Below are 15,623 nucleotides of genomic sequence, written 5' to 3'. Positions count from 1 at the left end.
AATTGTATACAATTTTTTTAAAAAAAATCTGAAGGAAAGCTCTATACCAATATTACTAGTAGAGGTTATGGTGTTTATTATAATTTCTCTTTATAGCTTAGATTAATGGTGTCCTATTCATTATAGCAGTAAAGGCTCTAATAGCCAAGTACATTACAATAATGTGATGTTGAGATAGGAATCTCCTGATGATATAATGTATCTAGAAATAATGCCTTCTATACAGGAGCCAAAACACCACAGATCCCACAGCCTCTAACATGTCCAGTTAGAGAATATGAGACCATCGTAGCTGCGTTGCTGAGGCAAGTAGCTGGCATCCTTTATGTGGGTGTTGGCTCTGGCTATTCTTGTTCATGGGAGTTTTTCATGATGAAGGGTGTGAGCCCCGTGGAAAAGAAGAAGTGTAACAGCTTAGCTTGATGGGTTGGCTTCTGTGCTGGAAGCTACAGCCCAAGATATGAGGTATGTTAACAGAAAATGAGGAAAGAAAAGCTGCTTTGTGTCTGGACCTCAGTGGCCCAATGATCAGCGGGGTTTACTGAGACTACTGTATCAAACTGGCAAGTCTCAAGCTATTTGGGAAAAGGCAACTCTCCAAAAGAAAGGGGGTTTTTGAGAACAAAGATATTTATCTGGAGCTGTCTGGTATAAGAGAAAATCTCCCATGGACACTGGTTGACAATTAACATAGACAAAGTCAAGTCACAGGAAAAATGACAAGAAAATTGAGGCCTTGGCTTAAGGCCAATCCATCCTTTTTGCTTCAAAGTTCTTAAATATTTTATTCAATAACCCATCATGTGCCTTCCTTAATTTTTCAAGGAAACCCAATCATATTTTTTCTTACAGGATAGGTCATACCAAAATAGCCATTTGGAGAGTCCATAGCTCAGTCCCTTTCAGCACTGCAATCCCTTTGAATACTGAAGTTTGGAGGAGCATGCCCCCCAAGACAGAGGTTACCCAAAATAGGTCAGGGAAGGGGATTAGTCGCTACCACAACAGCACATTCTTTCTACCATTGTTTTCAAAGTGGAGCTTGGAGCTGGGCATCCCGGGCTCCACGGCTGCCTTAAGACCTCTGCTGACTCTTCGGATCAGATCCTATTCTGAGAAATGCTGCCTGAGTTGGCACGTGGTGATGGGTTGGCTCTGCTGGAAGCAACATTGATTCCCTCCACAGTGAACCAGCCTGGAGTCTAACTCAGGAGGAACAAATGGGCTCCTGGCACTCGGGGCACATCGATACGGGTATCCGGCCTGAAGAGGGGGGCACAGCAGGGGAGAGGGGCAGCTGCACACTCAGGATACAGGAAATGTGCCTTCCCATGTCGGTGGCCTTGGAAATGGGCCTGGCCGGGCTCTCACACAGAGAGGGAAAGAGACGTCGATTAGAAACTGGTAACAGAATAATTCGGCTCTTAGGATCTCAGCACCACTGCCCACGCTGTAGGCTGCAGGATTCATTACTACTACATGCCAGCCTCACTTGAGGTATAGCTTTGTTTTTGTTCTGAAACCATGGATTTTTTTGTTGTTGTTGTTTAAATACTCTCTCCCTTAAGGCTTCCCAGGGAGGAGGCTTCATAGGTAATGACTCTTCACTGGGGGCCAGATCAATGTTCTCAGTTTCCAAGCCCGAAAAGTGGTGCCCCAGCGGGCAGCTGCTGCATACAGCACCTGGGACGGAAGACCCCGGCTGTGCTCTTTCTGAGTCTTTAATCGCCAGGAGCTGGGACCCTGTGGGGGACCCTCGCTGGCAGCATTCTCGTTGACCTTGGGTAACATGAAGGAACACAGTGCTGCAGGATGGTTGCTGCCATTACAGTCAGGAGCTGTGGCTGGGAGGCATTCCTTTTCACTTACATCTTTCAAATTAGGAACACCTTGATCCATTTAGTATTGTCATGGAGACCCTTTTGCTGCAAACCCAGAGCTGGCCCAGGCCCAGGCCCCAAGCTCCCAGGAGCTCCTGTTGCCTGAGGCTTGGCACGCCTGTTCAGCTTTCCTCTTGCTGGATTCTGGGAAAATCCCTAACCTCATATACAACCAGAAGCATGGCTTTTTGACAATCTGGACCATTAGTGTTAAGCAGTTTGGGACCAAGATAACTATAATCACTTTAGAATATAGCCAGAGATCGAGATTTTGAGTTAGAGCTCAAACTTCTGAGTGTCAGTATGTACAGCTGCTTTATTTAACACGTTGAGGTTTACCCTCCAAACTGGATTACACCTTTCCTAAACGTTGTTTTGGTTGTTACTAATCATTTTATGGGTATGTTAATAGGCCTTTGTCAGAAATATGTGTTGTTCATTCTGGGCTAATGTAAAATACAATGGGAAAGGACCCAACTTCTGGTAATTATCTAGCAGGTTCCTGAAGCCCCTTTTGGAGGGCAGTGTGAACACTTTTGACAGGTCAAGTCCACATTAGAGAGCTCTGGGCACCTTTGGCTTCACCGGTGAGCCCCTGGTGGACTGGCCTCCGCTGTTCTAAAGGCACTTTCCGAGGGGGCTTTCCTGTGTTTGAAATGTTTGCTTTCTCAGACTGTTTACTGCAAACCAAACTCAGTGGGAGAAGGTTTTAAGAGAAATGGCTGGCGTGAAATGGAGATTTATTTGGTGTCTTCATTGAAACAAAGATGAAGGCTTCATTGAAGTAGCCTGTGCTAATTAATTAATATGTAGAAAATATCCTTTTCCTGAGGGGGAAAAGGAAACCTGGATTCTTTTATTACTCAAAGAACTACTAAATGAAAAACCAGAAAAGAACGTTTATTCTTTGAACAGCGCGCGCTGCTTTCCAGTATTGCCTCTGAGGTTTCAAGATGCGGCAAAGAACCAGGTTAATAAGTTCTGTAATCATATTTTTTACCACTTTCTGACTCAAAATCCACTCACAGACATTTCCCCCATTATTTTAATTCCAGGAAGGGCTCCAAAGGGCAGGAAGAAACTTAGTGAAGTGGAAGAGAAAACCACTGGGCACCCTCAAGCCTGAATCTTCCTGCAGCTGCTAGGCCTTGTGACTAATTCATTCTAGTGCATATATTCTTTTTTAAATGAAATTCACCCCCCCCCCACACACACACACTCATACACTCTTCCACCCACAAAACTATTGCCCCTTGGAGCTTCACAGGAGAGGTGCTTTGGCAGGGTGGTAAAGATTGGATCATGGAGTTAGACAGCTTGTGTTTAAATTCTCACTCTTCCACCTACTAGGTATTAGTACTTACTGGGAAATTAACTTACTTGTGCCTCAATTTCCTCATCCATAAAATGAAGGTAATTATATTTTCTCCCTTACAGTGTTGTTTTAAATATTATACTGGTTGGTACTTATAAGATGCTTGGAATGCCTGGCACATTCTAAGAATTCATTAAATGTTAACCCTTATTTTTTATTTGCTCATAAAAAGCTTCCTAAGATAGTATCATTCATTTTTCTAAGTCCTTGTTAGTCTGTGTTATAATTTCCTGAGCATTTATAGGAGTTGGAATTAGGCCTTTTCTCTGATTTCTCCCATGGTACCCTGTGTATGGACTTGATTTTTTTCTAGGGTTTAATTTCTCCTTCTGCAAATGTGTGTATTGAAACCACCTTAATCCAAAAAGGTTTTGCTTCGGTGTATATGTTGCACTGTGTTGTAGAAACACAGTAAACTCATGTTTTGTGTAGATAATTAAAAGAATGAAATGTTTCAGGCAATGAAATATTTTTGTTAGAAGACAGTAAACATTTAAAAAGAATTAGAATGCAGTAAAATACACTTAACCTAATTACACAAGGGAAAATAGGGTTATAGAAACAGCAGTCTGGTATTGACCTGGGACTTAATCTTAGCTCTGCCACTTACTGGGTGATGTGCAAGTTGCTTTCTTAACTCTCTGGGTCTCATTGTCTATTGTCACGATCATCACAGTTGTTAATAGCACTGGGGAAGGGTCCGGACGCTAACTTTTTGTTCTGATTCTAGTACCAACTGGTTATATTGCTTTCCAGTGGTTCTCAATCTTCTGGCCCTTTAACTACAGTTCCTCATGTTGTGACCCAACCATAAAATTATTTTCGTTGCTACTGCATAACTGTAATGTTGCTACTGTTATGAATCATAATGTAAATATCTGAAATGCAGGATGGTCTTAGGCGACCCCTGTGAAAGGGTCGTTCGACCGCTAAAGGGGTCACAACCCACACGTTGAGAACCGCTGCTTTAGACAAACCACTTCCCTCTCTGTTTCATGGTTTTCTCATAACATAAGGCAGTGATGGCGAACCTATGACACGCGTGTCAGAGGTGATATGCGAACTCATTCTTTTGGTTGATTTTTCTTTGTTAAATGGCATTTAAGTATATAAAATAAATATCAAAAATATAAATCTTTGTTTTACTATGGTTGCAAGTATCAAAAAATTTCTATATGTGACACGGCACCAGAGTTAAGTTAGGGTTTTTTAAAATGCTGACACGCCGAGCTCAAAAGGTTCGCTATCACTGACATAAGGTGATTATAATAGACCTTCCCAACCCTATGCATGCTGGCGCTGGAGGTGCTGCAGATGGGTTACAGATGTGTCCATAGGTTGATGCCCTCAGCCCCTGAGGCAGCTGTGCAAAATCTGGGGTAGCAGGACTAACTCCCTGTGCTGGTCTCCTCAGGGCTGAGCAGCCTTGTTCATTTTTTTTCCCAAACAAAACAAAACAAACCTTAGCTTTTAGTTTTATTGATCTATTTTGTTGACTTTTTAGTCTCCATGTCTTTCATTTCTACTATGATCTTTGTTATTTCCTTCCTACTACTAACTTTGGGCTTAGTTTATTCTTTTCTAGTTTTTTAAAGTAAGGTTGCTTTTTTAAGATCTTCATTTTTTCATAATATATGCATATATTGCTAGAAACTTTCCTCTTAGGACTGCTTTTGCTGCATCCCATAGTTTTTATATTTGTGTTTTCATTTTCATTTGCCTCATCATTCATTTATATACATAATTTCTCCTTTGATCCATTGTTTGTTCAGGAGCATATTGTTTAATCTCCATGTATTTGTACATTTTCCAGTTTTCTTATTGTAATTTATTTCTAATTTCATAGCATATGGTCATAAAAGATGCATGATGAGATTTCAATCTTTTTAAATTTATCAAGATTTGTTTTATGGCCTAACATATGATCTATCCTGGAGAATGTTCCATGTGCACTTGAGAAGAATGCATATTTTGCTGCTGTTGGTTGGAATGCTCTGTAAGTGTCTGTTAAGACCATCTAGTCCAATGTTTCTTTGTTAATTTTCTGTCTTAATGATCTGTCCATTATTGAAGATGGGGTATTGCTGTCCCCTTCTATTGTTATATTGCTGCCTATTTCTCCCTTTAGATCTGTTAATATTTGCTATATATATTTAGTGGCTCCTATGTTGAGTGCATACATATTTATAAAAATTATATCTCCTCAATGAATTGATATATTTATCATTATAAAATGACCTTCTTTGTCTCTTGTTACAATCGTTGGTTTTAAATCTATTTTGTCTGGTGTAAGTATAGTTACCCCAGCGTGTGTGTGTGTGTGTCCATTTGCATGGACTATCTTTTTCCATTCTTTCTCTTTCAGTATATATAGCCTTAAAGCTGAAGTGAGTTTCCTGTAGGCAGTTTGTAATTGGGTTTTGTTTTTGTTTCATTAAAACATTAAGCTGCTCTATGTCTTTTTATTGGCCATCCAGCCATTTAGAAATGAGATCAAGCAACTGTTCTTCACATGGTAGTGGGATTTGGGATAAAAAAACCACTTTTGACAAGTACCCTGTACTTTATTATTAAAATTTAGCATTTTATGCACAAAAGACATAAATAATAATATATTATTATGGACTTGCCTGCGTAAGTAGAGCCACACAGCAGGAATTTTAAAAGACTTTGTTGGAACTGTGAATTATTAGTCATCCCTTTTCTTTTGTTTCCCTGTGCCCCTCCTCTCTGTCTTTGTCTCTAGATTTAGATTTGGGGACTCTATAGCCTCAAATGGGGCATGGTTTTTTATTTGTTTATTTTGAATTATTTTATTCTTTTGCACCCCTATTATTTGTACTTCATGGGTATGGGGGAAGGTATGACCAAGGCTTAGCACTGTCATGAGGAGAAGAGTTGGGATGGATGATAAGATTGAGAAGATGCTACATTTTGTTGTTCCCTAAGGCAGTGGAGCTGGTCCTTACTCGTGTAATTTCAGAGGTACGGGAAACTCCTTTCTTACTAATGGATATGATCCTTTACATTTCATCCCAGGACAAAGATCCCCCTTGGAAATCTTGGTCCCCTTTCAAATACAAACAATTCAGTGTGGGGCAAAGCATGAAGATTAAAATTCTAGATGGCACTGGAAAGGAACTTTGCCATCTTCTAGAATAGGGCTTTTCATAATGTGGGTCCCCTGAGTTCCTTTCAGGATGTCCATGTTGACATTTACACCAAAGATCCAAAAACAATCTGGCATCTAGTTTGAATACAGGCATTTCTATCAAATGACACCAGTAGTTGTGTATTCTTAATCATTATATACTTGCATCTATCCATACACACATGCACATGTATGCTCGTTTTATGTAAGAATGTCCTTGAAGCAGTAAAACTTATTAATTTCATTGGATTTTGACCATGAGTATATGTCTTTTTAATCTTCTATATGATAAAATAGGAGGTGCACATAAAGCATGTCTGAGGATACTAAAGAATGATGGTTGATGGTTGTCTCAGGAAAAAGTACTTTTGTGATTCAGTTGTGAGCTGAGCTTGCCACTTTTTTCATGGAACTAATTTTTGCTTGACAACCAACAGACAAAATATGGTTATTCAGACTTCAGTGCTTGGCAGACATTTTCTTTAAAAAAAATGCAGGAAGCCTGCTTCTTTAAGAAAAACAACTGACAGTATTTATTACCAATGATAAAATTTAAGCTTTCAAACAAAAAAATAGAATTTTGGAGAACTCCTATTTGTCACCATGAGCTTGACAGCTTTCCAATATTTGAAGACTTTTCTGATGAGATTGGTGGTAATATTAATGAATATAATGTTTTGATATTATATAATGAAAAGTGTCAAAATGTGGAAGATCTGAATAACTCAGTGTTCCCATATTTTCCGGATGACTAACGCACGATGTTACAAAATAAGAAGGATAGAAAGATCTACTCAAAGAACAATGTGTAACATTTTATTTTAATGTAACAGAGGAGGAGTTCATTGATATGGGTTCAGATTGCACACTGGAACTAATCATTAAGAAACCATGTTTGTTGAGTTTAGTATGGCCCCATAGAACAATATCTACAACTATCATAACAGATGAGTGCAGAAGCAAATTTGACTATGCAGTCCTCACCTGCTCAGCTAGATAGTGAAGAGATCTGCAAAATGCAGTGCTGCCTCTTTTCTTGCTGAATTAGTTTTGTTTCAAAACATACAGTTATTGTCATAAAAATGTGTTATTTATGTGGTATGTAATATAAAATAAATAATTATTTTTCTCAGTTTTTATTTTGACAATGGCAATTATCAATAGATGTAAGCCACATAAATATGGAGGATTCAATCAATTTGAAGAGTGTGAAGGGGTCCTGAGACCAAAACGTTTGAGAACTGTTGTTCTACACCAACATCTGACTTTACAAAGAGGTAACTGAGGCCATAACAGGTGATGTTATCCACCCACATGGGGCCAACTGTGACTAGATCCTATCTCTGAAAACCACTATTTGCATTGCTTGTTTCCCTTACTACACTACTACCATGACGACCTTCATATGAACGAGGTGGTCAGCTACTCTCCAATGAGAAAGGTTTGGAAAGTAAGTTATGATGGAGGTCAGCTGAGAAAGCCTTTCTCACAGCCCGGGGAATGAGAGGCCAGGGGAGGCCAAAGGGCCTCTTTCAGGCAGTGGGTACATCCATCTGGAGATGTGGGCTGAGAGCAGATGAGCAGGTTCCAGGGGAGGAAGAACATGACCTACTGCGGACTGCGTGCCTCTTTTCCAGAATACAATGAGCTTTTCCTTATCCCTTGACCTTTCCTCCAGGGAGTTTGCCCGTTGGAAAGTGAACAACTTGGCTCTGGAAAGGAGAGACTTCTTCAGTTTGCCATTGCCTCTTGCCCCAGAGTTTATCCGGAACATCCGCCTCCTGGGAAGGAGACCCAACCTGCAACAGGTTACCGAAAACCTGATCAAAAAGTACGGCACCCATTTCCTACTTTCTGCCACCCTTGGAGGTAAGCAACACCATGATCCGGCGTGAATTGTTGCCGGGTTGTTGAAAATAGCTTTAAAGCCCACTGAGTATAGCTTCCATACTAGTAGTCTTCCTGCATCTTTAGTTTTTCCTGGCCTATTATTGCCTGAGAATTGTCTCCTTTCTGGTGGCTTTGAGAACAGTATAGCTTCTTAATATCCAAATTCACTCCAGAACATTGCTGTTACCTTCTCAGCATTTTCCTGAGGAGGAGGACGGGATAAAGAGGTTGGGGGACACACAGACTCCCACCAAGCCCTTGCCAGCAGTGGGTGCTCTCAGTTTCCTTTTGACTGAGCCAATCAACCCTGAAGCTTCTCCACATCCCTACATTTGCTGTGGCTACAGTTGCCAAGCCCATGGGCAAAGAGGGAAATGTCTATTGAATCCCTGCCCCCTGCTTCCTCTCTAGACGAGTAACCAGACACACCAATTCTAATAATTCTGAGCTGGATGGAGGCTAGAGGCAGAGTTCTCTCTGTCCTGGCAGAAGAAAACAGGATTTATTATAACATTTAGCTCACTGTCTGACGGACAAAAAAGAGCTCTCTGAGGGGTCAGGCCAGCTGCTGCATGTGGTAGGTGTTGAGTGTTTGAGTGGAAAGGGCCCTTTAAACTTCTAGGCTTCTGTCCTTTAGGAGGGAGCATACATATCCATGGCAACTTCTCATAAACAACTTAAGAGGAAGAATTTTCTGTCCTCCAAGGAGGTAGATGCCTGAGATAGAGATCAAAAGAGGATGTTAAATGGATAAGCTGGATGACAAGGGGGAGCTCTGGGGAGACATACGGAACTAAGGAAAGGAAGGAGGACCTCTCAGGTGTGATGTCTGCTGTCCTATGACACAGTCTGCTGAGATTTTTCTAAATATGATAAGGGACGGGGAAGAGGCCGTCCACAGAAGTACTGGGCTCCTTCTTAGCTCCGTCTATTCTGGCCAAACATTTCATTCTTAATGGTAGGGGAGGAGGGAGCAGAAGGCCTCATCAATGAACCCATGTTGTTTGCTATAGGAGAAGAGTCCCTGACCATTTTTGTGGACAAGCGGAAACTGAGCCGAAAGACAGAAGCAGCAGGAAGTGCCCCTACAGTTGGGGGCAGTGGGAACAGCTCAGCCGTGTCCCTGGAGACCCTGCATCAGCTGGCAGCCTCCTACTTCATCGACAGAGAGAGCACCCTGCGGCGGCTGCACCATATCCAGATAGCCACAGGGGCCATCAAGGTAACGGTCTGAGAGGCACCGGGGAGGCGAGAGTCTTAACCAGCTCCAAGCCGGCCAGGCCTGACCGACTGAGGGGGAAGGAAGTTTTCTTATAGAAGCATGGTCAAGCCTAAACATGGTCCAGGTCTTCATTCTGCAGCAAACAGTCATGTAGATCTGCTCTGAAGCTGACTCCAGCCGAGGGACTATAGACAAAGGGAGACAAGGTCCCTGCTCCCCCAAGGTTACATTGTAGTAGGGGATAGAGATGATAAATAATTAAATATCAGTAAAGTAATTTCAGATAATTATGAAATTGGAAGAGTCATAAGGTACAGATTTTTCTGGGGTGAGAGAAGGGAGCAGATAATATTCACCAGATTGGTCAGGGGAGGACACCTTTGGTCTATATATGGAGATCTGAATGAAAAGAAACCAACTGTATGTAGATCTGAGGGAAGAGTGTTCAGGCAGAGGGAACAGTAAGTGCTGAGGCCCTGAGGCAGGAACCAGCTCGGTGCTTTGATGGAACACAGAGAAGAGTACTGTGACTACAGTGAGATGAACAAGAAAGGTGCTGGTACAAGATGAGGTTCAGAAGTAGGTTGGAGCCAGATTATGTGGCCATGATAGAGAACTTCAAAGTACAATGGAAGACAACCAGAGAGTTTGGAGCAGAGGAGCAATATGACCATACATGTTTGGAAAAGATCAATATTATTGTAACTTTAATAACTATAACCTCCATCCCACTATCTCTACTTACATCTAGCAGAGTTCGAGGAAAGTTCATATTGTTTTAGAGAAGAGAAGACTAGTGAGAATACTTGAGAATACTGGATTTTTAGAATTCAAAATATAAAATTAGGGTGGCAAGTAAGGGTCAGTCTCATCTTATATCCTGCCTTTATCCTACCCAAAATTCATAAGGAAGTCCTGTTTTATTTATTTATTATTCAATAAATATTTTGAACACCTACTATGTGTCAGTCACTCTTCTGGATACTGAGAATCCAAGAGTGAACAAAACATATTAAGTCCATGATCTCATGAAGCATAAATTCTAGTAGTAGAGACATAATTAAATAAATATGCCATGTCAAGTGGGATTATTGATATGAAGAAATGAACCAGGGAAAAGAGGGTAATGGAGACCTGGTGCTTTAGGGATTATCTGTCTAGAGCAGCCGTTCTCAACCTGTGGGTCGCGACCCCTTTGGCGGTCGAACGACCCTTTCACAGGGGTCGCCTAAGACCATCCTGCATATCAGATATTTACATTACGATTCAGAACAGTAGCAACATTACAGTTAGGAAATAGCAATGAAAATAATTTTATGGTTGGGTCACAACATGAGGAACTGTATTTAAAGGGCCAGAAGGTTGAGAAGCACTGGTCTAGATGAATGTTATTTAAGCAGACATTTGAATGAGGTGATGGAGTAAGCCACATGGGCATCTTGAGAGAGAGCATTCTAGATGGAGGGAAGAGCAAATGCAATTGCCCTAAAGTGGGAGTGTTCTCGGTGGAACACCATATGAGGTGGAGTCAAAGAGGGGGTGAAGTGGGAAATGGCACAAGTGATTGTAGGCACAAGATCATGAGCATTACTTATTAGCGACTGTTGCAGTGGTCAAGGTGAGAAATCATGGTAGCTTGCTCGGACACAGCTGGCTATAAGTAAGCAGTGAGAAGCTGGCATGGCAGATTTAGAATGTATTTTGCTTTTTTTTAAAAAATATATTTTATTGATTTTTTACCGAGAGGAAGGGAGAGAGATAGTTAGAAACATCGATGGGAGAGACACATCGATCAGCTGCCTCCTGCACATCTCCTACTGGGGATGTGCCCGCAACCCAGGTTCATGCCCTTGACTGGAATCGAACCTGGGACCTTTCAGTCCGCAGGCCGACGCTCTATCCACTGAGCAAAACCGGTTTCGGCTAGAATGTATTTTGAAGACAGAGCCTACAGGACTACTCATGAATTGGAAGAAAGGAATCCAGATTAACAGCAAGATTTTTGGCCTGAGCAACTGGATGAACAGCGATTCCATTTGCTAAGAAAGGGAGGTGCAGATCTGAAAGGAGTGAAACAAAAGTTTGGTTTTCAACATATCGAACTTGACATTTCTATTAGACATCCAAGTAGAGATGTTCCAAAAACAGGCTTCCAAGGATGGTGGTCCCTTTTGATTATCCAGCCTGTTCCTCTGAGAGCAAGGTGGACCCTGATCAGCACACACCTCTACTATTGGACATGGCACATTATACTACAGCTGTTTACATGCCCATCTCTGTCTCCCACACCCATCACGACAAGATGGCTTTGAATAGTAGGACTGCGGAGTGCACACAGTTCTGGGTCCCTTCACAGTATCTGGCATAGTAAGGCCAATCAAATGTTCAATAGGTGACAGTGGGCTGCATGGTTTAGTGAGAAACAAACTTACTCAAGTGAGATTTGGGATTGGGTTTCAGCCTAGATGCTTCCTATCTTTATGACCTTGAGGAGTCACTGAGCTCCTTGATATGGAGTTACCAACGATTTGACTTACCTAGACCCAGGCTTATATTCAGTTGCTATGGCTACATAGTTACTAAAATATTAAAACACTTCCATCCTGGCTGATAAACGGTCTTCATCACACCGCCCTGTGTGCCACCCTAACCGTCTCACCCTTCCCTGGACCCTCCAGATGCCCCCCTGGTAGTAACCAAAGGGCTAATGCACCTCAGGAGGCTTCCAGAACCCTACTTTGGCATACCCTGTCCTTCCTGCCACAAATATTGTGAATATAACCCTTGACTCTCGGCTGGAGTGACACCAAATGATATAGTTCACATGAAAACACTTTGTAAACTATAAAGGGCTGACTACATATCCATCCTGCCCATAAGTGTCAGGACGGGATCAGAGGCATGAAGGAGGGGAGGGGGCCTGTTCCTCAGTTGCAACTCACCCTCTATTTAATCAAAGGCTGAGGAAGGACTTGGTGGGGGGTGGCTCAAGATGCTCCGGAGCCCACACAAAGTTCAGGTGGATCCCGAGATGGCAAAAGGAAGTGGTTCTCACAAAGCATCCCAGGAGGGCTTTGTACAAATTGCTCACAGCAGCAGCCTTCGATTCAGTTTGCAGATCTTTTTGGCACACTTGGCGTCGGCCCTGCTCTCCCAAGCAGCCCCACTGCTCACAATTAGAAGCCCATTTTACTCACTCTCAGCTCGGCAGGTGTCCTATCTGGTAGGACAAGAGCAGCCGGAAGTGAAGGGCAAGGGGAGGAGAGTAGGCGGCTAGAATGGTATATATAAAAAACTGGATGTGCTAATGAACCTGAGATCCATCAGGGCGTTCTGATGGCAGGCTGGTCTCTGTCAACAGGCCAATTAGCACACAATTATTTCCCCTTTCTGAAAGCTTATCTGAAACACTCTGAACGTGTGCGCCTGAGTGAACTGCACTTTCCATTACCTCTGTGGGCCCTCTTTATAATCTGCCCAAGCTGCCTGCCTCTTCCACAGAGAGAGGCACAGGGCTCTCTGGACCAACTCTGCAGACTCTGGGACTCCATCACTGGGGGGAGGGGGCATTAGGCAATCCTGCTTATTAAGTCCATGCTTAGGCACTGTCTGCAAGAGCACCCTCTCCAATGCCCTTTCTCCTCCTCCTTACTTGTCTAGGGAGGACAGAGGTGACTCAGAGCAGAATAGCAGTGGGAAGAGCAGTGACTTTGGGATCTAGTAAAATCATAGTGAACCTTCCTCCCCCTTGGAGAGAAGGCCTGATCATTCCCTCTAACAAGAAATGAGCTTGGGGATCATGGTCATTGTCACTTCCTCATTCATATCCTTGTGCCACAATTAATAAAGTGAAGCTACTCACACTCGCTCAGTGAATTACCTAGCTGATTGTCCTCTGTGGAAATTACCTTTGTTAATAGCAAAGTGAAGGTCAGAAAGACAATCCGAGGCAGCCCAGAATGCTAACAGGATGGTGGGAAGTCAGATGGATGGGTGGTAGGGAGGAAGGCTTACTGGTGGGACTAAGGACAGGAAGGTGGCTGTTCTAGGTTTTCCTCCTTGGGAGTCATCCTGTTCCTACATAAAGTGTGTAGCTCCCTCTCTGCCTAGACCTGATGCTGGTGAATGGACCAGCTTAGCGATGGGTGGATAGAAAATCCAGTGCAGAACTATGTGACAGTGTGATGCCAGCTTGCCTGGATTTGGGGAGGGGTAGGTCTTCCAAATACCACACCCACCATCCTACCCAGCCCTTCAACCCAAGCCATTCCATTGGGGGCAGGCTTCTCCAGAACAGGTGAGCTAGTCCTTAGCCATGGCTCTTCTTACAGGGATTCTCATACCATATGGACAAAGAAAATTTCACTTGATATAAGGCAATGTTCAGCCTTCCAGTTCAGTCTGGCAACTCACCGCTCACTCACTCACTCACTCACTCACTCACTCACTCACCCAATGCAGCCCTTAATGCCCACCTATTGAGGGACACAGGCCCATGTATAACAGCCAGAACTTGGGGATTATGGAAACATGTTTCCACTTGTCTATGCATTCTTGTGGCAGTGATTGGGGCTTATACTCTGTGAGTTCTGATTGCTCCTTGAATATTTGTTTAGTGAAAAAAATAAGTGAATGAATAATTAAGTTGGATGAATCCTAGCCCAGCAGGTGACTAGCTGTGTTACCTTGAATAAGTCATTTAAGCTCACTGGCCTGGGCTTCCTAATTTATAATATAAGGGTCCTCCAATCTCAAGGCTATACAGTTTGTTTTGCCTCAGGTTCACATTCGGAAAAGAAGGCAAATCACTAAAAGATGCTGTTTAAAGTAATTGTTTTTAACAATGATGCCATCTAAAGGGGTTTAACTCTATTTTCTGCAGTCTGTTGACATGCCCTCACAGGAGACACAAGGGCACCAAACTGGAGTCTGGAGACTCAAGGGTTAAAATCCTGTTTGGGCTACTCAACAGTGTGGAACCTTGGGGTCCTCCTTTGGAGAGTGACAGTACTGAGATTTATCTCAGAGAGTCACTGTGAAGGTGAAAAAGAATGATATTGGAAGATGAACTTGGAAAACTGTTGTTCCTACCTTGTCTGGTCTTGTGTCCCATTCATGTACTGTGTCTGTCCTTGCCCCTTGGTCTTTGGACCAACTCTGCAGACTCTGGGACTGAGGTACCTCCTTTTCCCTCAGTTCCCTCCCCATTCCATCCCACCCCTACTCATCCTTCAAGACCAGTATCTGGCTGTGGCTCACCTTCTTCATAAAGCCTTCCTGACTACTTAAGTTACAAATATCTCTGTCTCTCACCCCACTGTATTTCAAGTCATTATCATACCAGCTCTCACTTGATTACTCTGAGATATATATATATGTATTAAGCCTAAGTATGCTAAATTCCCTTTAAGCATGTTGCTTATACTTTGGTATTCACATGGTAACCAGAAGAGAGCTAGAAATATACACTTTGAACCCATATGTATTACATCATGTTGCCCCTTCTTTTTCTCAGAGTACCTTTCCCTCCCTTCTCTTCCTGTCCACTTTCTACTTATCTTTAAGGACCAACTCGGTTGGTTTCTTCTCTGCTACTTCTTCCCTTGTTTTCTCTTTGTTTAAAACTATACTTCCCTCAGTAGCCATGACTTACTGCTTCTGCTAGACTTGAATGTGTATCAGTCAGTTGTATATATACCTAACCCCCACTACAGGTATAGATGAGGACTTGGAGGAGGGTAGTTGATTGTAATCTCCTGGACAATACAGTATATAATGTGTATATCTTTGTGCTCACCCCCTCTTCCCCTTAAAGCCTGAAACCTATCACTCATAAATTCTCTAATTTACTGAGTACCTGGTATGTGCCAGGCACTGTGTTAACAGCTGCTGACAATATGAGCTTACTTTGTGGAGCCTTTGGTGTGTGGAGGACCCAGACATTATGAAATATTCACCGCAAAGGATGGAATAGGGTGGCCTGCCTGCCTGCTGCTGAGCAGAGGTGCCCAGAGCTCAGAGAGGGGGTGAGAGGTGTCAGGGAAGACTTCGTGGAAGAACTTTGGGAAAGGCACACTATGAATATTTGATGAACTGCATGGAATT

The 15,623-nt window shown here is 42.7% G+C and overlaps 1 protein-coding gene across 1 annotated transcript in view; it reads left to right on the top strand.

The window, feature by feature from the left end:
* Window positions 1-15,623, top strand: part of BRINP2 (BMP/retinoic acid inducible neural specific 2) — an 88,013-nt gene that overhangs the window by 59,474 nt on the left and 12,916 nt on the right. Inside the window, exons 3-4 of the mRNA XM_059673459.1 lie at window positions 8,085-8,275; window positions 9,310-9,518. Coding sequence (XP_059529442.1) covers window positions 8,085-8,275; window positions 9,310-9,518 — 400 coding nt within the window. The remainder of the gene's footprint in view (window positions 1-8,084; window positions 8,276-9,309; window positions 9,519-15,623) is intronic.

This window comes from Myotis daubentonii, chromosome 18 (assembly GCF_963259705.1).
Source record: "Myotis daubentonii chromosome 18, mMyoDau2.1, whole genome shotgun sequence".
Taxonomy (NCBI): Eukaryota; Metazoa; Chordata; class Mammalia; order Chiroptera; family Vespertilionidae; genus Myotis; species Myotis daubentonii.
Note: the sequence above shows the minus strand (reverse complement) of the source record. Positions and strands in the feature narration are given on the sequence as shown.